The sequence below is a fragment of the Lytechinus variegatus genome, chromosome 5, assembly GCF_018143015.1.
Source record: "Lytechinus variegatus isolate NC3 chromosome 5, Lvar_3.0, whole genome shotgun sequence".
Lineage (NCBI taxonomy): Eukaryota > Metazoa > Echinodermata > Echinoidea > Temnopleuroida > Toxopneustidae > Lytechinus > Lytechinus variegatus.
The window spans coordinates 30,697,310-30,724,690 of record NC_054744.1 but is presented as its reverse complement, the minus strand read 5'-3'; the positions used below and the strand labels follow the sequence as shown (position 1 = coordinate 30,724,690).

Below are 27,381 nucleotides of genomic sequence, written 5' to 3'. Positions count from 1 at the left end.
GTCAATGATCAATGATTGCCCGGTAATGATTGTCACCATATTAAATCATTATAAGGTGTCGAAATCAGTATGCAAAATAAATGTACAGGTGCATTTGAATTTTGTTGCACATGAAAATGATAACATTCCAGATGGTAAATCATAGATTATATTCTTCATGACTGGCACACCTTACACAAATGTAATGTACATTCACAGATTTGTACATATGCTCAAGGAAGTAGATAGACATGTATCTACTCAGTCAAGAGGTGTAAAAAAAAAACCTCCAAGAAGAGGTTGCACTGTGCATTCCTCTGTAGCCTTTGATGTAGTGTTAAGAAACCCTCTGCAGAATCCTAGGCTTGATAGACCATGGCTTTCTGCAGGAACTGATTATAAGGTCTGAATATCACCCAGAATGACCAACTTATTTAGAAACCGCTTTGACTATGGGGAGAACAAATTTGTCAGGACCTGGATCGGGCTTTTGCCTGAAAGTAAGTATCCCTGAAAGATTTAATATTTGCCAGACAAGTCAATTTTGATCTCCTGGAATAGGCCATTTTGTAAAAAATAACTTTGACCGCGACCAGAAAATAAAGTGCCACATCCTAAATTCAGGACTTCACCTGAGATCAACCATGAACATCAAGTTATTTGCTCAAGGGACCAAGGACTCTTCTTGACAGAGCGAACAGTTCCATCGTTAAACCACCCGGCAGTCCGTCCTTGCTGATCTCCAGTCATCGCTAGTCAGCAGCTGGTGTCCTGGAGACCCTGCTATCGCTTGGTGATGCTGGTGAATGTGAACTTACCGAGCTTGTAGACAGCAAAGGCAAGGGCACATGCAATGGCAATCTTCCCCAAAGGAGTGATATAATTGACTGAGAGGTACAAAACTGCCTCCTACAAAAAAAAGAAAAAGTGGATAATGTTTACAAACTTCCAGATAATTATGATTAGATCAGTTGGTTGATGTCTTCAACATGATATAATGTTCTGAAACAGTTGTCACAAAGGGACCTACAAACTATTAAAGAAAAAGAAAAGTAAAGGTACATATAAAGTGCTTAATATACCCTTAGCCCTGTTTTTTTTCAAGGCCATTTTTGTGGGATGAAGGGGGGGGGTTAAATTCTATATTGACCCCCCAACTTGAGATCTCAGCTGTGAAAGGACTGATCAATACAAAATTTGCATAGATGTTAAGATGTCACTTGTAGCAAACAAAATTTGTTTGTATTCATGGTATTAAAATATGCGAATATTAAAGCTATATTGGATTATTTCTTGCAACAGAAAGTAACAATTAATTTCCTACAGGTAAAACTTATTTTATTAACTGCGAGTTTCCAATGGAAATCTGGAATCGCAATCAATTGCAAAGAGATTTCTTGAACCCCCCCTGGGAACATTTTACCTACCCATCCTCCATTATCAGCGACCCATGAGCAGACTTTGCTTCGGATGTACTGGAGGGCCCACACCATGAAGCGATGGAAGTAGTCAATGCTATTCCTCTGGAGGGCAAAGATAGCGACATCGCTGCAGAAGCAAAAGAGGACGACGATCCTCTCGCGGGTGATCGTTCCCTGGAAGAATAACTCTGAGAGGAGATCCCAGAACATGGCCGCCGAGATCTCGCTGTCACCCACTGTCTGTGGGAAGAGAAATTTGTCAGTTACTATATATTGCTAACCTTCATGAAGAATGTAGTAAAAAAATTAAATATCAATATGTGTACCTGAATGAAATATTACAAAATGCACATACAATTTCATAGGAAATATTGGAATATTCACTCAATTTCAAAGTAAAATCAAGTTTACCTCTCTAGCCTTTTCTCGAACTCCAGCCCTCTCTCTCGAAGAGGCAAACTGGTCTGCCAGGAGCCTCAGATCTCTACCGCTTTTGGCCCACTTTGGATTCTTGTACAACCTTAATGATGGTGTAAGGTTGCCGTTAGCGCTCATCTTTGTCGACTCAACATGCTGGTCAAAATGGAAGGCAGACACATTCACTGCGGGCTCCTTTTGTTTGGATTCTATTGTCGCACTGAAAATGAGATAAAAAAAAGGAAATTCTGGTCAGATAACAATACAAACTAATAATAACATTACTGTATGAATCTGTAGCACAGAAGCTGATGAACAGGCTTCCAACAAATATTGAAAATAAAGAGGCAGATACATGGTTCTATCAATGCTGTTTGCTGGCTCCGGTTTGGATTCTATGGTAGCCCTCAAAAGTCAGATAGAAAATGAAATCATTGTTTGTATAATCTCCACAACAAAAAAAGGAGTTACCCTTGAAAACTTTCCAAAAAAGTTTCATAAGAACTCAAACGTAAACAAGATGAGAACTCTAAATTTAGAAATGATCTTGCATAAGACCAAAACAGAGAAGTGGTATTGGTAGCCAAAGTAAATTTAAACAATGGTATTTTGCAGATGATTTGGCACTGATCCAAATATAAAAATACATGTAGTTGTAGACAAACATGTATCCTGATCATCCCCATGTTTTCTTTTCATGGAAAGAAAATTTGGAATAGTCACCTACATGTACATGTACCTCCCTACTGTGAAAATACATGGGTAAATAGTAAGTAATGATAAATAAAAAAATGGTGCATATTTTTTTATTCCAGTTGTCAACTAATTTTAATAGCCCTAATACCTGACATGACCTTCTCTTTATATTCTATTATGCTATTACTTCCACCCACAGCCTAGATACATTCATTGCTCTCAAATGGGACAACAAACACCTGTACTTTGTCTTTGCATCAAAACAAAGATCATGGCATCACTCCAGGCTGAAGCCTGCTCTCTAAAGGCATGACCACTGAGTGGCACCAATTGTTTTCATTTCACACATCAATATATTTCATATTCTAAAACATAAACATCTTCACAGTATGACTGCAATTGCATCTAAAATCACAGGCAAAAAAAAAAATTAGGGGGCTACATGTACTATTCAAAACCTAATTTAGTACTGCATATAAATTCTGCAACAATGGATATTGTTCTATTAAGCATTGGGTTTTCCAGGGCTTTTTTGTGTATTTTTTGTAGGGGGGGGGGGGGTGACATCGCCCAAGGCCCCAAGTCTAAAAAGCATGGAATGGATGTCTTGGTGTAGAAAAAATCAATATTCAGAGTACAGTTTGTATGTCATATTAACGGGAGTTTTATTCAGTCTCACATCCGGATGAAAACAAATAATACCAGTACATGTATCAATGCAATTTATCAAACAGGCTTGTGTTCCACATGGTACATACAATACACAAGGATATAATTCACCATCACCGGCCTATTGATTACAAGTGTGTTGGTACCGGTAGTTAAAAAAAAACGCAGAAAAGGCAGGAAATAGATAAAACCACAAAATTTCCTACATTTAGAAGCCCTTTTCATCCATACTCATTATAAGACTCAGTAAGACTGTAAGAGCCAAATTGGACAACCCTTTGTGTGGTAAAAAATGGGATTAATAAAATAGAATATAGATAAACCACACTATGCAGGCATTAAATATTCAGAAAAACTGGCATACTCCTTTCTTTCACAAATCATTGGGAAATACTAAAATAGCCCCCCCCCCCCCAGGCACATGTATCACGTTTCCTCCATAAATACTCATGCATTCTGGGAAAAAAAAAACTCCCACTGTTGTGCTCTGCGCTCAAACAAAAGCAAGATGGGTAATTTTCACTTTTACAGTGAGTATCTAATATTAATGAATGCATCATCTGCTGACAAGTTGAAACATGTTTCTTTGTTATCCAGCTCTTGAGTACCGATATTTGGTAGTACATGTAACTGCCTTTTCCTCGCAGGCATACAAATCACCTGTTACCGTGAGTGGATCTATTTTTGTATTATCAAGTTTAGGCCTGGGCCCTACATGAATTGTATGGAAAATAACCCTACTCCATTTATGAACTGTTGTTGTTATTGTTAACTACAGTACATGATAAAAAGTACAGGAAGTCTCATATCTCATAAAAGAAAACAAAGCAACATACCAGTACATTGAATATTTTTGCTATTATGCCTGATACAATATTAAAAGTACACTTGTAACAGAAGTTTATTATTAAAAATTGTGTGTTTAGAATATGTAATACATGTACATGTAGACATTTATCCCCATATTTACTGTACATGTAGGTCATAAATAGAGGCCTATCATGGACCTACCAGCAAATACAGTATGACCTTAAGTGAACTACTGACCCCAACAATCTTCAGACAGAGGCTCAATCTGCCAATAAAATGAGGTGTTTATTGGGATTCCACAATACACACTAGATTAAAGCTGTTTCCCTGGTGCTATTTGTAAACAGTTTGTTTATAATCAATTATGTTTTAATCCCATTCTGACTCATCTGTGCATTGAGGGGTGAGGCATTGTAATTGTACACAAAACACTGCCTTTGTCCATCTAAGGGTTTCAAGGTTATTAAACTGTAAATGTGTATTATTGTTCTGTAAATATCATGAAGCTATGATAGTTCATTGTTCTGTTACTGCTTGTTATAATGTACATGTGAACATCTCTATTTAAAACGAGCGCAATCTTCCCCCATATACATGTACATAACCAGTACATGTACAATACATGTACATGTATAAACATGTACATTGTAACAAACAAGAACTCTCCATATCAAACTATAAAAAACATGATTTTCTTGGTATTTTGTGTGTAATTATTATAGTTGGGCTGACTGACCAACCCTTTCTCCCCCCCCCCCCCGTTAAATACTGCAAACAAACATAAGGCCTCATGAATTTATCCTACATGTACATGTATATTATAAATTCATATACGACTACCACCCCCCCCCCCTCCTGTTTAATACTGCAAAAAAACATTACGCCTAATGAATTTATCCTACATGTATATTTAAATTCATAAGGCAGACCTACATGTACATGTATAATACGCTTATCAGATAAAATGCATTTAAATAAATGCTGTGAAACACAGCAAACTATTAAACAAGGTGATACATTTCCAGAAATTTTCTTACTTTGAGGTCTCCACCGTCATCCACGTGTACATGTAAATTACATGTATCATTAGAGAAAAAAGAAGTTTTTTACCTGGTAAATATGTAATTGTGTTTATTTATTTCAATAAAACATAAGGTCGAGTATTAAAAAAAAGGTTTCATCAAACAATTAATAAACAAATAATCTTTCTCAAAATAAGCTACATGTACATGTACTATAAGAAGTGTTCGTAACATCAAATGCTTCAATTAGCTTTGACATCAACAAATCTCCCATAAAGGGGACTTGCCAAATTAGGGGAGAAAATGACACAATGCCTACTGTACATTAGTTCAATATGATACAAAAAGAAATCATAGTGAACTACATGTATTATATGGGAAGCTGTCTGCATACTTTTTGTATGCAAATAAGCTATTAAAATGTGACTCTATTGAACATATGCTTGAATAACTTTGAAATCAACACATCCCCAATGAGATGACTTGCCCAAATAAGGATATTGATTTTCCAGTCACCCCCTTACTTTATCACACTGTCAACATTACAAATTGCACAATGCATACTGGTACATTAAAAATATGACACAGAAAGATTATCATTAAAGTGAACTCTTGCACAGAGCACCTTCTACTTTACTAGTGTACACTTTTGATTGAGCAATGACTATTGTCTATTCAATACAAATCAGTGATGGTAAGGATGATGTGTAAAAGTGAATTTCAAAACATTTTCTGTCCCTCTACATGTACATGTAATAAAAAAAGCCTGTTAAAGGTTCTGATTTCACAATAGTTTAATCCCCTATCATTACCTTAAACCTTATTCTAGTAGCATAATAAATTATGCTAAACAAACTGATCTCAATATTGATCTTTTGAGCCCATCCCTGGATGTATACTGTATGTGGTTCAAAACATCCACCTTCACCAATAACAAGTGTTGCACAATCATTCTATCAAATTGGGTAATATTGAGAAGATTTGAGCTGCAAAGCTTTGTCCTATTGTTTCCTCCATCCATCCTTCAATAAAAGCTACCCTGGACCTGATGACATCATATCCTATAATTAGAAGATGATGTCACAAACCTCTTGAGATGGTGGAGATTCCAGAACCACACCCAAATGATGACTCAATAGTGGTGGGTTATGCATTTTCATACACATTATAGCAATAACAATTAATGATTCATGCAAGGGAATACCAATTTTTATACATCATACATGTACATGTATGTACAGTGTATACATGTGTAACATGTGCAATACTTTGCCTGTAAATTTGGGCAAATGAAGTTCTTGAAGTGGTCATTTTTAAAGATGAATAATAATGACAATGTTATTGTTGGTCCTGAAGCTACATGTACATGTAGAAGGGGGGGAAAGACGGAAACAGGCAAACTTTTATTTTTTTTCGAGTGCAATCCCCAATTATTTATTCATTCATTACATGTACATGTAGACTGTATTAACATGCCTATTAAAAACATGAAGTACATGTAAATTATATTTCCAGTATTTTTGTTAACAAAGGAAGCCAGCTTGACACAAAAGAAACATGATCTTGTCCAGACATGCAGATTTTTTTTCATTTGCATTCATATCCTTCATATTCTGTACATTCAATTAGGCTTCTTAGCATCAGACAGGAAAAGGTGTCATTATTATGTTTGCAAAACAAAAAAGGATGGTGACTGTGACTCTAAAACAAAACCAATCGTCAGGAAACAGGCGGCTAAAGAACTCTTGAATTACACACTTGATGTTTAAAATCAAAACCTTCTGTCTCAACTTTTATGCTGTTCAACCTTTTCAATGAAAAATATGAATTATGTACATGTCCATGTAGATTAGATAGAAACAATATACAATAACAAAAAAAAACATAACCAAAAAGCCCCCAAAATAACAAAAAGGTCTAAGAAAACTGATCTAAAAGGAGAGATTGCTTCTGTATACATGTTTCCAGTGATGTTTCTTTTTCAAAATCTTTTTTCTTATTTGATTTTCATACTTTTTTAGCATAAATCAAAATCACACAAAAATCAAATGGTTGTGTTACAAAAGGAAAATTTATCAAAAATCGAATCATTACAGAAGATGAAAGTGTATAATTAGTGAATAAAAATTTTCACTCTATCAAATGTTCTGTCATGTGTGCAAGTACCCACAACTACAGGCCCATTAACTTTTGAAATGACAATACCCAGTGCAGTGACATGCACTTCAAATAAACATGTATTCGTTGTGACACTGTTTGAAAATACAGTACATTTCACAGCAGGGCAATGTTCAAATGAATAATCAAAGTTTGCTTTCACGTCTGAGCTATTCATATACAAATATTTCACTCCCAGGCCTTATTGAGATCATAACATGTGTACAGTACATGTAATGTTTCAATAATATATGGGGGTATAAAAAAGGATATGATCATTGAATGTTTCTCCTCTACAGGTACATGTAAAGAATGATGATGAAAATTCACTGAAACACCATTTTTCAACCCTAATACCCATAAACGTGTACATCTCAAATGATTTTTTGTTTCATTGTAAATTTTCAAATCGTAGTCCTAACCACTACAAAAAACTAGGCTGCATTTTTTTTAGAATTATGAAATGTAGTGTTACAAGCGAACAAAACATACCGGTAGATTGTAAAAATAAAAATGGAATGAATGGAAAAGATGAAATCAACAGCTAGAATGAATCTTACCTTGTCACTGCTCTCTCGATGATGAGAGTCTCCGGGATCCCATTCCTTTCGAGCTCGTTCCCCAAGAAGACACTAAACAGCTCAACCCCTTCCTCTTCCACCTCTGACCTGTTCTGCGCTCCGTCAATCATATCTACACCCTGGGGGCTCTGCTTAAGTCGCAGCGGAGACAGCAACTGCGAAGATTTTCTCCGGGTTGCGAAGCTGCTTTCCCTGAACTCCTTGGATGTTGGAGACATTTCCGAGTGTTCTTGACCGTTGGGGACAAGGCTGGACGCTCCTGTGGACGGCAAAGTGGACGGTGCTTGACTGTTTCCGTTTCTCAGGGTCTCTTCCCGAGACTGTTTTTCTTCCATGTTTAAGTGTTTTTGTGTGAATGTTGAAATAGAAAACAGTCTTTCAATTTTTTTTCTTTTTATGAAAAAAAAGTTTCTTCTGACTCTGTTCTTCTCTTGCTCAATCTTGATCAAAGCTCATCAATTTCTCTTCATTCATGAAAGCCTGCAATTTGAAATAAGAGGAAATCAGAGTATTAAATAAGAAATTAAAACTCAAGCTCTTTACACATAATCAGGATAATTATGTTAATAAAAGCAGAACTTTGTAATTTTCCCAAAAGCTGAGAATCAGAATTGGTAGACATGCTTAGCCGAGGTATCAAAAATATGGGAGCGCCTTGAGCACCTACATGTAACAAGGTGGTTTTAGTTTAAATGTGCACCTTATAAATCATATACTGTAACTGCAGTATATAATTCATTTATTCAAAGAATTTTGTGACAACTAAAAATCAGAAAGAAAAATTACTACCGGTAATTTATAAAATTCACAGAAAATAAAATGAAACCAATGCAAGTATTGCATACCTAGACAAAAAATGAACTTCTGTACATGTACTCAAATGGAAAAGCAGCTTCTCTTTTATAAATCTCCTCTCTGAAAGTATGAAAATATATATACCACTATGCGAGGCAAATCATCTCTTTTTTAATATGGATTACACATGGGATAGAAATACTTGTGAATCAGTCAAGGTCTATGTATATTTGTCTGGGAGGAGATCACCTGTATACACCTTCACTCTCACACGTACTCATCAAATTAATATGATTCACACTGAATCTTCATGATATACCGGTACTGGCCCTGTGCGGCTTGCAATCTCGCTGACCGAGTGCGTGTGTGACTGTGTACATGTAGTATGTGTAAACAAACCATGAGCACGCAAACGTCTGTTCACATGAGTACCTTTAATCAAAACATGCCCCTATTAGACGATCACACATTCAGGGAATAATTTCGCTTTACAGATTTGAATAGCATTTTCGGTCACAAGAGAAAAGCTCCCAACTAACGTACAGTCCTACATGTATGTAAAATATGCTATAATTTCGCATAGCAGTCTTTCGAAAGTGTGGATCAAATTGTGATGCGATACAAGGAAAATTATTCCCTGCACATTGCCAGGTTTTATTGATGACAGAACATGGCGGCTTGCCAATGAAGTTGGATGCAATAGAGAACTCAATTATTTACAGAGTTTGGCCTATTCGCTTTCAATGGGTTACAACAAGGCCTATAATTTAAATATGCATCGACTTATTACTTTGTTTGTTTAATAGGCAAGAACAATTCAAAAAGAAACTGTGCAACCCACTGGAAGCGAATTGGCCAAGCTATATAAAGGGCATTGATTTCATCTACAAAACCCATGAACTACCATCAAAATATATACAACAAAATTCTTTGACACAAAGGATAACATGGCAAAATGGAACACAAATAGTATAGATGTTTGTTTTTGTTTTTGTTTTTTAAAATGTATTTTCGCCATCATCTAGACCAAGCCAAAGGCAACAGTTCAGCCTTAAAAAAAAATAACAATGAAACAAACATGTATGAACTGTACTATTTTTATTAATGATACAAGGCTTGTAATTGACTTTAACTATAGCAAAACTCAGCAATAAACCTTCAGATAAATCAAAAAGAAAATCATATAATGAAAGCAGCTTACATGTACACGTGTAGATCTGTATCACAGAATTTAGTGATGTTTATCTCTCAAAGGCTGAACTGCTTCTGAGGGTGAAGTTCATTTAAAAGGCGGTAAAAGGCCTACATTCTAGTCTGGCTCTCCAGACCCCAATAAACCTTTAGAAGGCCTTGATCAATGTGAGAACATGATTGGCCAGCTTACTCTTGCATGTAATCATGACTGTACAGCAATGATTTCCTGCATAAACTGATATCCAGGTTCATATAAAGTAGCAAGAACTCCTCATCTCAATTAGGGGAAAGACGTACAAGAAGGTCTGTGGCAAAGACTAAATACCAAAAATCCCCACTCCAGATCCAGTCAAAACAACTCATTGATAAGACCACAATGAATGCAGTTAACAGTTCATGACTAATACAAGCATCCCTAAATTTGTTTTGAAAAATACTGTATGCAAATGAACAGTATACACAATGCATGTATTTTTAATGCTTTATTGGTTCATGATGACCTACTTTTGTTTTCTTTTTAGAAACGGGTGTGAAATGATTTGTCTATTGTTAACTGAAGGTACAATAAAAACCGTTTATAATTTTCTGAGAAAATGACATTTCATTAATTTTTTTACCATTCGATATGTAGGAACGCTGCTCGTATATGACATCAAAGAATTAAAATTCTTATAACTTTTTTATTCTTTGATGGATTTTTCTCAAACCTTCAGCAATATTTTAAATTAAACATGTACATGTATTTTTCTGCTATTTTTACAATAAACTTTTTGTCAGGGTGAACTTCCCCTTTAAAGGTGTACATGCATGTGTAATCTTATGTAATTCAGACTGGAATACACTACATGTAGGACTTTCGCAATATACCTAGGGATCTCCCTCCACTAATGAGTGAGAATCATGATGACATCACCCTAGTCTTTCAGTGTCACTATCTGAAATTCAAAACTGGTGTTGAGTAGACATATTGAAAACAAATATGCATAGAAGGGATCTCCCTCCATTCATGACTTCATAATGATGCCACAATGCCATCACAAATATTATACCCTCTAGCCTACATGTACATGTATGATGTAGTCTGCTGTGCAGACTTTTCACTGGAGTTAAGGGTCTGAATGCCCAGTCTACTACATACATGTAAATGCCTTGTGTACTGTAGGACCTCTCACTCACTTTGTATAGCAGGGAGACACACTTGTTGATTAAGTTTCAATCAGGGTCTATAAAGCGTACAGTCTGCAGACTAGCCCACAATGTAAATGCATAAACAATACTGTGCATCTCTCCAGAGTCAATCACCACTTTCATTGTCTTTGCATGGAGCTATCTCTATAAATAGCTTCACGGTCTTTGATTGGTAGAGCAGAATATCAACATGTCTGAAGCTGAACAAAGGATGACAAGGGGGATTCCCCCTTCATGATGATGTAATACAATGACTATTCATTACATGTACGTCAACAATCTAGGCGTTGCCCATGCACCTGTAATTTACAAGGGCATTTTTTAGGGTAAACAATGGGAACTCCATCACTTGGAATGCTGCCTAGATGATGTCACACATAATGATGGAGATGATATGGATTCAGAGACAAAGTCTGATTAACACTAATTACATCGTTTTTTTAGATAGTATAGATACCAAAATATCTTTTTTCAAATATCTTTTATAGGGAGATTCCAAAGTGCCATGTAATTTCTCCAATATCTAGTCTTCCTTTTAGGTGAATGCTTGACCAATTATTATTATTTTTTTATACAATGATTATAGGTGGTCGCCACATTCAGTCATGTGAAACACTGATAACCAACAAAAAATGTTTGATTATGGGTGAATTAAAGGTGAAAGTAATGTTATGTGTGACAACAACATTTTCACCTCTATATCATCCACGGACAACATATTTTTGTTGGTTGACATGTTTTTTATATGAAGAATACCTAGTAGTTTTCTTTATCATTACCATACAACAATTTGATCGTCCTCAACTGTTTCGACAGAAGGTTGAAAAGTGTTGTGAAAATGGCTGAATTTTCTAGCATGGAATTGCAGTTTATATTAAAAAAACATGCTTATTATCTTATAAAGTTTTAAACCTCTATTTGCACAGCTACATTTTTAGGCAAAATTTATACAAACAAGTTTTATGTTACAAAACACACTAGATCCCCCAACTGCTTGCAATTATTTATAGCTTTCATGTAAATCTTATTTTACAACTTCAATTTTACCTCTATGTACATGTACAAGCCAGTATTCAAAGTAGAATTTGCATTGTCTTTTCCAACTCTTCTTTGTTGTACATTAATTTTCGAAATAAATTGTTGGTATCAAAATTGAATACCGGGTAAGACAATTACCGCTATGTATTTCTTGGTCTTTATGGTATGAATCAATGAGTCAGCAATTTTGATACCATATTCTGGTAGAGCATGATTTCATCCGGATGAAATCACAGTGGACGGATGCTCGATATATAGAGTGTATGAAGCACCTAGGCAATGAGCACACAACGGAATTGAACGGATACATAACGCCTTCCAACGGATGGCACAATATTTTTCCGTTTACATCCTCTTTGCATCCGTAAGTGCAGTGGGACCGGGCCTTTATATATTAAATAATGATAATAATTGTGATATCTTATTGAGCACACACACCGTCCAGAAACGCTCATGGCGCTAGCCCAGCAACAGTTCCTTTGTTTGAACGATTTGAATGTTAATAAAGTGATGAATTACTACTACAAAAACAAATATAAACAAATAAAAAGAGATCTTTACAAATGCAACCGAGTATATAATTTTAAAAAGAACAGTTTTGCATCACCCACCGGAATTCCTAGTTACATCCTGGTTAGGGCTGGTGCCCTCCTACCTGCTGCTCCATTCATTGACAATTTAAGGGGCAAGCCCGGTCAGCTCAGAACTTACAGGAGCTCTAGCAGATCAGGGCACCAGCCCTGATAGAAAGTAAGTCAGACCAGTGAGTGATGATAAAACAAGATTTAGAGTGTACTTTATTTGCATAAAAACCAATTTCTAATAAATTTTGATAATTAAGTTGTCGAAGGCGTTAAACGTTAAGTTTTATTGGTTGAAGAAATAGGTCTTAAGATGCACCTTAAAAGTGTCATGCACTTCAATGTTTATCGCCAAGCTACAAGACGCAAATCCTCGATATGTGTCTTGTAGCTTGGCGAAAAACAAAGAAAACAAGATGGCGACGTAAACATCGCGGCAAGTTTTCCCCATTTTTTCATAATATTTTTCTAGTTTTTTTAATGAATTCTTGTTTAACAAGGCAAAAGCAATTTTGTGTCTCGCCCACTTATAAAAAATAACTAGAAATATCGTGATTTGCGAGGGCACGCAAGAGAATTATATTGAAACTTCAATGTGAAATGACTGGGATGGAATAACACTTGTCAAAAGAGCCTTGCAAGTAAATTTAATGTTGACCTGAAAATGACCTTTGACCTTACCATGTGACCTCCGACTGCAGAATAACATGCAGGTCCCCCAAGTCCATCTACCATCCAAGTTTGATTAAAAAGCGACATACGGATCAGGAGAAAAAAAATCTCACTCGGTGATCTTGCGACTCTGTGTGCTACTGGAACTTTGGCCTTGCTTTCAACCTCTTGCTATTCACATTTACAGGTATCATCCCTCTCTTAAAGGTATTCATTTCAATAAAGCAACATTTTAACTATATTGTGGTGAAATTTGAATAAAATCTAATGACTATAAAAAGTGTGTTTTTTGTCCCTGTTTCGGCAGCATCTGTAATTTTTTGGAGTGTTGTTGGGCACTTCCATATGCCAATGTATGCGCGTTGTTGTTTTCTATTAGTGCACCTTGGTCCCAATTAAGATCACAACTTTGACTTAAAAAACAAAGGCAAGGCTCGACATTAGCGGTGGCCCGGGGCCACCAGAAATTCACCTCGGGCAACCATTATTGAAAAAATGTTAAGTTTTGGTGGCCCGAATCGGGCAACCAATAATTTTCAAAGTAGCGCAATTTTTCTCCCGATTTTGCACGCATTTATCAACTTTCTACAGTTCAAATTGCAAGCCAATTCGTCATGCGCCTTTTTTGTTAAACACAAATACACACACACAAAGATTGCATAGTCATGACAGTATGGAGGCCTACCACTATAGCATACAGTATATATTCAGCCGGCCGCGCCGGCCGTCTGGCGTGCGTGAGCTCGAGCTTGCATGCATGAAACCACTGCAGCTAGCTAGCAGACTATTCAGACTCAGGGAGCTGCGATACGAAATGTTACTGCAAAGAAATCTTCCCCAGAACTTTGAAAATCTACGTCAAAGTCACATTTTACACCAATGAAATGCCCTTCTACAGTCCATATTACTAAATCCTGATTATTTGCAAGCATTAAAAAGAGGAATTATGACCTCTCTTTTGACTCAAAAAGACCGATTTCCAAATGCATTAATACACATAAAACTCATAGGCGAGTACATCACAGTCCCATGTGTGCATTTGTATGTATGTTGATATTTGGTTTCTTTCGAAGCTGTGTCGTTTCTAGCCAAAAATAAACAGACAGCTTCTTTCTTTCTTGTTTATAAATGACTTCTTAAACCACTCTTAAGGAAGTAAATACTTTGGGAAGGCATTTCATTGATATGAAATGTGAATTTTTCCATCATTTTGTCAAATATAGGGAAGGAATTTTCTGTTTTTTCCTGATAAACTTTTGCCGTTTTCTTATTTTTTTATAGTGATTAAACCATTTATACCCCTTCCCATTGAATATGCCTGATTAGGTGGTCTGTCATGAATATGACAGATCACCTATTATCGTCAGATTTTACTTTATTTATTTTTATTGCCAAATTTTGTCGCCAGGTTATCTCAAAATCGGGCCTGTCAAATTTCTTGATTTTCATGTCATGTATGGATATTATTGTGGAATCGCGAAACGAAACTTTTCAAGGTCATCAGATCCTGATGACGTCATCTAGGCGCCATTTTGTAAAATTAAATTATTGATCATATCATCGCAACTAATCATCATAAATCATTCATATTTGCATCATATCAAGTTCAGATGACAGGTCATCAGGACATGTTAACAGAGGTCATGCAAAGGTCACGACGCGCACGTACGCGCGCGTCAAAATTTTAAAATTTTCCAAATCAACCGTGGTCAAGTTTGGGTACGTTTCAGGCCATTTTGAGCATGTCAAAAATTTGCGCGCGCACAGGTATGCGTGCGCGTTCTTGCTCCGACCATCGCTATGCCTCTTCGAGTTGTCATTTATTTTGTGTCTGTCCATCGTCCATGATCTTCTGATTAATTTGATACCTCATTCAGCCTCTTACGACCAATAATACGCAAATGCGCGTCAATTCAAATGTGCCTTACACGCGCGTGCAAACTCGCAAAATAAGTCAAAAGTGGCCCAAAATATGCCTATGTAAAATTCACTGTAGCTCTTCAAGGAGTCCGTTGACCCCCAATTTTTCCTCACTCTTGGATATAGTGAATATTTCATATGGAGACTGCGTTATTACTACAAAATTACGTTAAAAATGAAAATTACACATTTTCGCAATATACGTCAACGTATTTATACATATTTGACCGTATCTTTTTTATTAGTGGTCAGTTTTCTCTCAAATTTTGATATGATGTAGTCAAAACAATTCTCTACAAATAACGTGTGAATAATTTTCACTTTTGACCACAGCATCAATGTGTTGTGAGCTGTTTAAATTTTCGACAAATTTTTCTTGGCCTAATTTTTGCGAATTTTTTAAAGAAAATGTTTTATTAATCAATTTTACGGTCTTCCTGTAAATTTTAAGCCCACTGGTTTTGCGGTTTTTCATGTAGGACATTTTTCGTAGTTTTTCCGGAACTTTTTAAGAGCTAATTTTAACATTGTAAAACATCATTTATGCATTTTCTTAGTAAACGCTACAATATCAAGAAGCTATTGTGTTAAAAATTTCATTCCGGACATTTTGTGGAAATTTCCAGATTTTTTTTATGTGGTTATTTTCACTAAATATAACATATAACAGATTTTCAGATACCTTCTGTGAAATAAAAAAAATGCAATTTACTTAAATAAATATTTTCTTGAAATTTTGCGGGAAAATTGCCTGTATTTGAATCTTTCACCTAACTTTTTTTTGTAAAGTCATCAAGAAAGAATTTTCAAGTTAATGCTAAAGTCATACACAATTAATAAATCGATATTGAAAATTCTTGACGGAAAATATAATGTGAAATGTTTAGGAATTTCAGAAATTTTGCAAACATTCCCCCCCCAAAAAAAAAAATCTACTTAATTCTTTCATCAGATACATCACTAGTGAGTTTTGAAGTGAATGCTGTGAAATTGTAGCATTGCAAAATTTCTCATTAAAAATAATTCAAATTTACCAGACGTTTTGAACATTGTGAAAATTCTTGTTTGAAAGCTTAAAAGAAAAATTGTTGACAGAATAAACAATTTTTAAAAAGATTTTCCATACAAAACATGAAACTGTAGATTAAAAATTTGCTGCTCTGAAATAGAAGGCTCCTTTCATAGCGCAATTTTGGAAAGCCAATTTCGGTAAATCGTATCAAATTTTTGAGGAGTTTAAAGGCATTTTACGTGCTCCAAACTTCATGTCGTATTTACCGTATTGCATTATCATTGTAATCATTTAGCAATGGTAAAAATTTATTCCTAGAATGTCTATGATCAAGATTATGAATCATATCTAAAAAATCATTTCATACAACATCAGCCGACACTGAATGAAAAATCATGACAGACCACCTAATTCGTCCTAATGACGAATTAAAATCTAGTTAAAGAATATGTTTCTACTGAATAACAATAATAATAATTTTTCCTACTTTTTATGAATTTTCTATTAATTTTTCTTCCATTTTCTTTTGTTTTTTTCTCTAATTTTTTTTCCTGTTTTTTTTTCTTTCTTTATTTTCTTTCCTTTGTTGTATTTCACTTATTTATTTTATAATTTTGTTTTCTTTTTTTCAATATACAATTCTAAAAATTATTTTTGTTTCCCCCTTTTATGCATTGTTCTAATTTTGCAGCATATTTTTTGTGATTTTCTCTTGCTATAATATTATATAGTATATAATACCTGGGAACAATACAATTCTTTTGTTCTCTTTCAATCATTCCATATTTACAATGATAGAACAATTTATATATTACCACAAATCAATAAGCAAAGTAAAATAACAGCAAGCACGATTTACATACAAGATGTACAAAGTGGAAGTAACTTAGTGGTAGTGGCTGCAGAATTAATATTTAAGAAATTTGTTTTATTCATTTTTAATTAATGTTTTTCTTTATATTTTTCGGGCCACCAAACTTTACTAACGGGCCACCAAAAAAAATTATTTGAAGGTTTTGGTGGCCCGAACGGGCCACCACCAAAAAAAGTTAATGTGGAGCCTTGACAAAGGAATACATAAGAATTGAATAGGCAATTTATACGACCTTAAAACTACAATAACTTTCTTATTTCTGGGGCTATTGAGATAAATGAGGTGTTAAATTAAAGGTCTTGATGAGCTCTAAATGATGCCATGAAGTAAACACCTTATCTCTGAGTTTTATTTTTTTTGCAACATACCTACTTGTAATGAATTGCATACAATGCTACATACACATTTAAAACTCAGCTGCTCATCCCTACTAAAAAGAAATTGTAATCGATTGGCCCAGGGTCTCTAAAATCAAGAGCTACATATAGTACATGTACTGTATAACAAATTGTTGAAACAATAAAATACATTTAGAATTGGTGAAACAATCAAATACATCAGAAAATACCACACTTGTATTTTCATATGGTCAGTTCCCCCATGTCTGCGCGGTCTCCCAAGTCTGCGCACCTGCGTATCTGCGCAATTCTAGTATTAAAAAGATACGCAACAAGCACGAACATGCAATACATAGACAGGTATTCATAAATAAATCCGACTCAAAATGGTGGAAAAATAATGAATTCATGGTATTTCATGTGACGACCTCAAAATGCAGCCTTTGTCATCAAAATCCCCGAATCGTGTGCAAAGTGAATGAGTGTGCAGACATGGGGTACCATTTTTTTTCAATCTGAAAATGACTGCCCGAGGTTTTTTCAAGAAAGTCCTATAGGCCTATGTTCTTTCATTTTTTAATGAGAAATTTGGTACACTTACTGTACTCTTAATAATATAATGAACATTATTAGCCAAAAGATTTTGTGAAATAAAGAGAAATTCATGTTAAATCTCAACTCAAATTGTTAGGTGCGCAGACCTGGGGCCCACCATCATACATCAATGGTGCTTTCTTTCTCCTTTCCCAAAATTTAAAACTTAATTATAAATAATCATTATTGTAATTAATCCAGGGTGACCAGACGTCCCGTATTTCCCGGGATTGTCCCGTATTTTGCTTCTTTGTCCCGGCGTCCCGACAAACCCTTCCCGGGACGCCTATTTGTCCCGTATTTCAGAATATTGAACAAAATGTATTTAAAAGTGACGAATTTTCATCAAAATAACCAACAGATGACGAAGCAGAGACAACAATAAAATCGATTTGCAAATGATTTTCTTGCTAACCCAATACATCGTAAACTAACTGGCCTCCTGCCATTGTGTGACAGGCTACTAGCTAGGCATGTAGGATCTGAGCAGATTCTCTCCACCAAACATGCCAAAATAATCACAAAATCGGCGGGAAATTTGGATGACTATATTATGGGTTCTCAGATTACTGATTTGGAGATGTAATCTCGGAGGAACAATTAAGTTATTGAGTTTTCATAACTAGATCTAGTTGTTTCAGCTTTCGTTTTGAGTCTTGTTGTGTATGATGCCGCGATGTTTCATCTAATTTTTAAGTAAAAAAAAATCACTTTGAAATTTTATTCATTTCTAAAACATTATTTTTAATTCTAAAATTATATTTGAAAAACACCAAATATCATTATGATTTTTGTTAGATGATTGGATTTTTTTTTGCTTGAAGTTTGAACTTTTTTTCCTCTTTCTTTCTTTTCTATCCTTCTTTCTTCATCCTTCTATCCTTCCTGATTGCCCGTTTTTGTTCCATCTATCTTTATTTCCTATTTGTCTTTCCTGATCCTTTCTCTCTGTGTTCATTTTTCTTTCTTTCCCCCTTTTTCTTACCCGTCTTCTTTATCAAATTTCCCTTTTTATATTCTTTCTTTCTTAAAACTTTTTTTTCTCCCCCCTCCTTTCCTCTCCTTTTTCTTTAAATTCTTTCTCTTCTTCCATTATGTTTTCATTCCCTTCTCACTTATATTCTTTCTCCCTCTCTTTCCTCCTTTCTTTCATTCTTCATTTTACTTTTCCTTTTAATTCTTTCCCTTATTCTTTATCTCCCTCTCTTAATTCCTTCCTTCCTTCCCTCCTCCCTTCTTTCTCTGTTTGCTTCTTTCTTTCAAAGAATGAAGGAAACATTTTTCTTTCCTTCATTCTTTCTTTCCTCCTCATTTTTCTTACTTTTTTCTTTCTCTCCTTTATGTTGTCTTTCACACATCGTATTCTTCTTCCATTCCTTTCTTTTTCTTTCTTTCTGTATTCAATTCAAAGAATGACGGTTACATTTTTCGCTCTTTTATTCTTTCTTTTATTCTAACTTTCTTTTATTCTTGTTTTCATTTTTCCTTCATTTCCCCTTAATTTTTTCTTTCTTTCTTCTCAATTCATCTCTTTTCTTTCGTCTCTTCTTTCTCTCCTTCATTCTTTCGTTCACCCACCCTTCCAATTCTTTATAATTTTTCACAGGTGCAGCCAGTGGCGTAACTACGGGGGCATGGGGAGCACGTGCCCCCAATCGGCTGCCCCCCCCCAAAAAAAAAAAAAAAAAACGGGGAAAAAGAGAAGAGGGAGAAAGTGAGAGAAACGTAGTGGGAAGGAAAAATTATTGTTAATTATGTTATATTATATTATAATTAGGTTATATTACATAAAAATAAAAAAGATAACTTTATGAAAAATAATTTGCTCAGGGCCTATGTCTTCATTGTTCCTGATGCTCGCATTGTCTGTTTAACGAGATATATAATCCTGTTGTACTAAAACCTCCCGTTTTCAAGTCAATACACACCAAATATATTTCCTCGCACTTCGAATTATTATTGTTTTATGCAGTGACATATCATTTTAAGGTCTTAATATCAAACATTAGTGAGATATGTCCGCTCTTCATGAATTCCTAAAACCAGTCCCTAAAATGTCCCTTTTTCTGATCCAAATATAAAAAAATTCAGCTTGCGCTCGCATCATTTGGTTAGTGAAATACGCATGGACTACGTGAATTCCTACAAACAAGCCTTAGAATGCCCCTCTTCAGATGTGAACTAATTTTTAACTCGCGCTTCGCGCTCGCAATATTTGATTAGTGAGAAGTGCATGTTAATCATGATTACAATGACTACAGGTGCTTTATGTGTTTGGATGCATATAATTCTAAAAAAATCAGCAAGCGCTTGGTACTCGCATTAGATTACTATGGTGAGATATGTATACTCTTAATAGATTCCTACAATATAGTCCTTGAAGTGTCCGTTTGGGGTCAATATATACAAAAATTTCAGCTCGCGCTTCGCGCTCGCATTATGTGATCAGTAATATACATATTTGTTTAATGACACTGTCCTTAAAATGTCTCTATAAGTCAGTATACCTAGCAACTGAGCGCGCTTCGCGCACTCACTAGGTGAATCAAAATTTTTGCTGGTGCCCCCCCCATGCCGTGACTCACGGTACGCCACTGGGTGTAACACTGTGTAGCCTTGTTTGTTGATCTTTTTTTGTCGATTGTCCCGTATTTCATTTTGTGAAATCTGGTCACCCTGAATTAATCCCCCTCTCCAGGACAGCGTGTACGCTTTTTGGGAGAGTACTTCTTCAAGGTTCAAGATTATTCATAATCAAGTTTTAAATTTTATTATTTGGCCATGAAATTGGCCGTGAATAGTACCGTAGTAGGCCTACGTGTGAAGGTGTGAGGAAAAGGATACTGGCCCCAAATCACCAATTTTGAGGATAACCGGACCGGAGGATGGACACAGACTCGGAGTGAACTGAAATATGGGTGAAGAGTAAGAAATTAAGCTGCCGCTATTTTAATTTCTCGTTATATTTTTTTTCTATAATTTTTACAGTCCCGAAGTTCGGGTACATCTACATGTACTAGGTGGAGCGAGCGTAGTGTAGCGGGAGTGAAGTGGAGTGGAGCCTGCACGAACTTCGCCCGAGGTTACCGGTACCGTACGGTACCTAACCCAGGGAGCTCCCAGACCCTGGATTATCCGGTATACCGTACGGTACCTGTAGACTGTGGGATGGACAAGGAAAATGTCTCTAGTTTGTCATTTCCGTGGGGCGGCAAATACAACCACGGTTCTTGGACACGATAATATGTAAAATATTATGAGTGAATACATGCACCATGTTGCCATCGGTAAATACTGCTCCTGACCTCAAAATTAAAATAATAATATGCAAAATCGTACCATTGACTCGACTGGAAATTCCGCCATTCACCCCGTGTGTTAAGGACTTCCGCGAACGCGCGCAAGCGTGTACAATGCATGTAACCTCGTTCACGTTTTTTTTTTTATTCGCTGTATATGATATACGTTATATACAGAATATACGAAGGTGGATAAGATGTCGTCGTCTTCGTCGTGTTTTGACAGCGAAAATGACGATTTGCCACTAGCAAATATATGCTACATGCACGTCTTACCCAAGGAAAGAGGGCCAGTAAATTTCTTTAAGTAAAGAGCTAGAACAAATTAAAGCCTTTGCTGCATTCGTTGGTGCATGGTGTAGACTACCTGGGACTTCGGAATAAAAATAGCTATTCGTGCAGCAGAGAAGTTTGCGATTGACTTGCATGCAGCCCGGCCCAGGGAGCAGTGGCCTAACAGTGCGGGGGGGGGGCAAGCTAACCCCCTGGCGGAGTTCACCGGGAACTTAAAGGGGAAAAAAGAAAAGGGGGAGAATGAAAGGGAAAAAAAGAAAAGGGGGAGAATGAAAGGGAAAAAAAGAAAAGGGGGAGAATGAAAGGGAAAGGGGAAAAAAGAGGAAAGGGGTAAAGGGAAGTAAGAAAAAACACAAGTGAAAACTGGAAAAGGAAAGAAAGAAGAACAGATAGATTGTCATGAAAAGGTGATTTTATTTTTAAAAAATAAGCATGCAAAATCATAAACAAAATCTTGTTTACCGTGGCGTACAGACCAAGAAAAAAAAAGGAAAAGGAAAGAGAGAAGGGTGAAAAATATGTTATCTTCTTTAACATTATGTCAAAATCTAAAATTGGATTTTTGTAATAAAAATGTAAAATTTTTTGCTCACTTGCATTGTTTTTTTTTTACCCGATACACCATATCGCCCCTCAAAATGTTGCCTCATGACGCCATTGCCTGCCCCCCCCCCCTTTGAGAAGCAAAAATAATAAAATTTGTAATGTAAATATGCCATTAAAACAAAGGTGTGCCCCCTCTTTTGAAACTGAAGACTCTTTTTTTCGTGTACGAAATATACTTCATTTGTGGGTGAAAACATTTTTTTTTTTTTTTTTGCTTGTCAATTGGTTGAAAACCTTTTTTTTGGGGGGGGCTGGTCGAAACTTTCCTCTGAAAAATTTGCCCCCTTTTGGAAAATCCTGGATCTGCCCCTGATAAGACCGGAGATTTTTTTGCTCTTGCCCCTCCTGACCACCGACCCCTGTTACGCTCCTGCCCAGCCCGACCAGCATTGCAGCAAGATCCGAATGGATCAAACTACCGTTATAGATGTAACCAGCGTTCTCGCCAGTGTATAATACGCATGGTGCAAACACCATGCGTGCGGAAATGGAGACCAAGTGGAACCATGCGTAAAATTTCAGCGACATGCGTGGCGACATGCGTGGAAAAATTAAATGGAAATATTCATTAAAAAAAAATACACTCCCTGAACTCATCTTAGTGATATCAACGTAATTTATCGGGTTGCGCCGAAGTCCCACCAACTTAAGACCACTTACAGGCCTCCTACGCCACGGCTAGGAAAGTGGCAAGGCGCCCCAGCTAGCTCGCGGCTGCTCGCTACGGTTCTCCTCCCGACTCCCTGGTCCTTTCATTCTCTCCCAGTCATCCATGACCCAACTCACTGCAGACATAAAAACCACACACACAAATTCTCTCCCCATCATCACAAGATCAACTCACTGCAAACATTATACACACACAGGACACAACGCAAGCACATGTTTGACCGTGGTTTGACCCTGGCAATTGTTTCTTCGAAGTGATTGTTTATAATTTTTAGTGCTGTGATGAGAGAGTGATTTCCGTGCTTGACTGATATCTGATTTGATTTAATCCAAGTTTGAATGTGTGGTACTTGGTTTACTTGAGGTCTGTATGTTTACTGTTTAGTATTTTTAGCCCATTATTTGTCAAGAAAGATCTGCATTCGTGTCCAAATACAATGTAAAAAGATAAAGTTTTTGTAGAACTTTCGTACAATTCTGAGAAAAGTAATTTTATCATAAAATATACCTGCAAGCCTGCAAATGTGAAGTTGAAATTATTTAAATGATGCATTTAAAAAAAAGACTATCCATCATGAATGCCGTCCAAAGCCTCTCTTTGCAATTAAATTTACCCTGACCTAATTTCTCACTACAGGCCATGTAGCAGCCAAACCTAACACAGAATGAAAAGGGCGGCAATCTTGTAACTCCCCCCACCGCAAGAATATCAGATTTCCAAACATGTGCTTCTCAAGATTGTGCAATACTAGCGGAGACAAAGAAAGTTATGTAAACAACTCGCGGAGGGTTGGGACTAGTCTTTGTTTTCAGTCACTTAAGAAAATGGCAAACTGGATAAAGGTGAAATACATCATTTAAAAAATGATTGTTTGGAATGAAAAGACTAAGATTAAAGGAAATATGACTGAAAAATATCCATAGTTCAATCGCTAATTTCATTACTGACAGAACAATAATATGTGTTTTATTAACTTTGATTTAATCCAAGTTTGAATGTGTGGTACTTAGTTTACTTGAGGTCTGTATGTTTACTGTTTAGTATTTTTAGCCCATTATTTGTCAAGAAAGATCTGCATTCGTGTCCAAATACAATGTAAAAAGATAAAGTTTTTGTAGAACTTTCGTACAATTCTGAGAAAAGTAATTTTATCATACAATATACTAGTCCTTTGTCAGGACTGTTGTGTGTTTTTTTTTTACTCTGGCCCCTATACTACACAATCGACCTCTACGCCCTAAATATAAACAACCCCTCGAATTATCCTTCCCCCACAAAAATAGGGAATATCGCGATCAATGGGGTTTGGTACATGGTGGAGAATGAAGAGAGGGGGGAGAGAAATGAACTACCAACGGATAGAATCTAGACTAACAATATACCTGCAAGCCTGCAAATGTGAAGTTGAAATTATTTAAATGATGCACTTAAAAAAAAGACTATCCATCATGAATGCCGTCCAAAGCCTCTCTTTGCAATTAAATTTACCCTGACCTAATTTCTCAACACAGGCCATGTAGCAGCCAAACCCAACACAGAATGAAAAGGGCGACAATCTTGTAACCCCCCCCCCCCCTCCGCAAGAGGCTTACTTCGAACCATCGGGCCTTCGCGTCGGGCCGCGTTATCGCGTAACCCGACCTTTCGTGAAAACAGCCACATTATTTACGAAAGGTCGGGTTTACCATTTGTGAAATATACCCGTTAAATCTACGAATAGTTGGGTGCATTAACCCGACTCTTCGTAAAATTTAGCCAGCAAATATACGAAGGGTCGCGTCCTTCACGCACATTTCTACAACAAATAAATATGATGAAAAACGGCTTGAATAAAAACTAGCATTCAATCCGCACAAAGTCAGCCTTTGCCTTGAGAAGTTTAGAGGTGAGTACAGTTTACCTTTTTTCATAAATGTTCACGTAAAGAATTAGTCTTATGCCAATGACCACCATTACAAAAAATAACACTTTTTCCACCTGATTTACCCGACCTTTCGTAGATCAAGGGGCTGTTTTCACGAAAGGTCGGGTTACGCGATAACGCGGCCCGACGCGAAGGCCCGATGGTTCGAAGTAAGCCTCCGCAAGAATATCAGATTTCCAAACATGTGCTTCTCAAGATTGTGCAATACTAGCAGAGACAAAGAAAGTTATGTAAACAACTCGCGGAGGGTTGGGACTAGTCTTTGTTTTCAGTCACTTAAGAAAATGGCAAACTGGATAAAGGTGAAATACATCATTAAAAACTGATTGTTTGGAATGAAAAGACTAAGATTAAAGGAAATATGACTGAAAAATATCCATAGTTCAATCGCTAATTTCATTACTGACAGAACAATAATATGTGTTTTATTAACTTCTGGTCAATATTCCAATATGACAAGACTCCCATTTAAGACTAGCGAGCAAATGATGGTGGGGGGGGGGGGTTCTGGAATGAAACCCCCCCCAAAAAAAAAACTTCTCACACAAGTCACACACAAATCCCTATGTACTTTGATGATACAATCACAAGTGTTGCTTAACGCAACGCACGTGCTCTGTACTGGCTTTGCACAGTCACAGAAATACACACAACACACACGATGCATCACGGCACACACTGCAGGCTCCAAGCAGAGAAAGTTTGTCCTCTGCTCGAAGTAAATCATTCTGTCAGCTCCAAATTCCATGTTTTTTCTATCTCAGTGCTTGGATTCGGCGCTGGCTCCCAAGCCTACTGAACGGCAAGTATCTGTGCATTTATGTGCATTTGTGTGGGCTTAAAAATACGCCACAATGGGGCTTCCTCAGCGTCTCTATTTGATGAAAAGGCCGCTTCCGCGCGGGAGGGGTGAACCCCCCTCCCGTACCCACCCCCCAGGAGTGGCAGCACAAGTCCCCGACATGCGTGATTTTTTTTCTGGCGAGAACGCTGGATGTAACGCGTTACATCTTGCTCAGAGCCAGGTCAAACATCGTTTGTATCACCAGCATTCCAGCAATCAAGCTATCGAAGGTGAAAAAGATACAGAGGATGATTTTGAGATGGAGATCCTTGTTATAGCGATCTTTGTCCATGCCAAAATTGTTTCACTTTGTGCTTTTGCATTTCATTCTCTGCAAAAGTGAAGCCAGTACAAGCTTTGATGATTTTTGTATAGGTCTAGATTTCTTAATTGAATCGATACATAATGTGACTCATGTCATGACTTACTTCACCGCCACATTTATAAGCGTATGAATCACATTATTCATCGACTCAATTACGAAATCTAGATGTACCGCTTCACTTTTGCAGAGAGTGAAATGCAAGAGCACAAAGTGAAAACAAATTACCTTCGATCGCTTGATTGCTGAATAAGTGAATGCTGGTGATACGAACGATGTTTGACCTGGCTCTGGGTAAGATGTAAACGTGGTACATCTATATTATTTTGATCCATTCGGATCTTGCTGAAATGCTGGTCGGGCTGGTCTCCCGGGGCCGGGCTGCATGCAAGTCAATCGCAAACTTCTCTGCTGCACGAATACCGGTAGCTATTTTTATTCTGAAGTCCCAGGTAGTCTACATCAACGAATGCAGCAAAGGCTTAAATTTGTTCTAGCTCTTTACTTGAAGTTGAAAGGAATTTACTGGCCCTCTTTCCTTGGGTAAGACGTGCATGTAGCATATATTTGCTCGTAATAAATCGTCATTTTCGCTGTCAAAACATGACGAAGACGACGACATCTTATCCACCATTGTACATTCTGTATTATAACGTATATCATGTACAACGAATAAAAAATATAAACGCGAACGAGGTTACATGCATTGTATTGTACACGCTCTTGTGCGTTCGCGGAAGTCCTTGGCTTAACACACGGGGTGAATGGTGGAATTTCCAGTCGAATCAATGGTACGATTTCGCATATTATCATTTTAATTTTGAGGTCAGGAGCAGAATTTACCGATGGCAACATGTTGCATGTATTCACTCATAATATTTTACATATTGTAGGATCATGTCCAACTCAGAACCGTGGTTGTAGGATAGGGGGTCGGGTGTCCGGACACGTCTTTATCTTTTTGAAGCCTTCTTTTTTGTCTGTGGATTACACTAAAAATATAAATTCATTACTTGTAATCGTAATTATCTGTTTTGTTCTTTATAATATTTCCTAACATTTTGTACTAATAATTGATGAAACTCCGCTTGTAAATTTTTCCAAATGACATTCAAAAATTGATCGTCCGGACACACAACCCGTCCGGATACACAACAACTGGGTATATTTGCTGCCCCACGGAAAGTCACAATTTTAGCGACCATCCCACAGTCTAGGCCTGCGTTCTCTCGCTTTGCTTCTGCTGCTCCGACCGAGTGTAACTGAAGCTTTAGCCTTTGCTTTGCCGTAACTTATTCATATTGGAGTATTTCAGGCTTACCTGTCATTAAGAATGATACTAGAAAACATGGCCGAAAACATACCTTGCTCAACAGCCTTCTTTATAAATCCTTGCAATTAGTAGAACCACTTTAATATCTGGACAGATCATCATCAGTGGAACATTATAACGGAATTGACAAA

General features: G+C 36.6%; 1 protein-coding gene across 5 annotated transcripts; it reads right to left on the bottom strand.

Annotated features, from left to right (window-relative positions):
- Positions 1-156: 156 nt before the first annotated feature.
- Positions 157-27,381, bottom strand: LOC121415910. Of its 5 annotated transcripts, none has more exons than XM_041609291.1 (5): positions 27,282-27,381; positions 7,732-8,232; positions 1,812-2,037; positions 1,407-1,640; positions 157-888 (listed from the first exon to the last, which is right to left on the bottom strand). In XM_041609291.1, exons 2-5 carry the CDS (start codon positions 8,085-8,087, stop codon positions 763-765), a joined length of 942 nt encoding a protein of 313 aa, XP_041465225.1. In that variant the 5' UTR covers positions 8,088-8,232; positions 27,282-27,381; the 3' UTR covers positions 157-762. The 5 variants fall into 5 exon arrangements, with proteins under 5 accessions (XP_041465225.1, XP_041465227.1, XP_041465229.1 ...); XM_041609293.1 differs by having other exon boundaries at positions 27,239-27,361; XM_041609295.1 differs by lacking the exon at positions 27,282-27,381 and adding an exon at positions 21,298-21,316.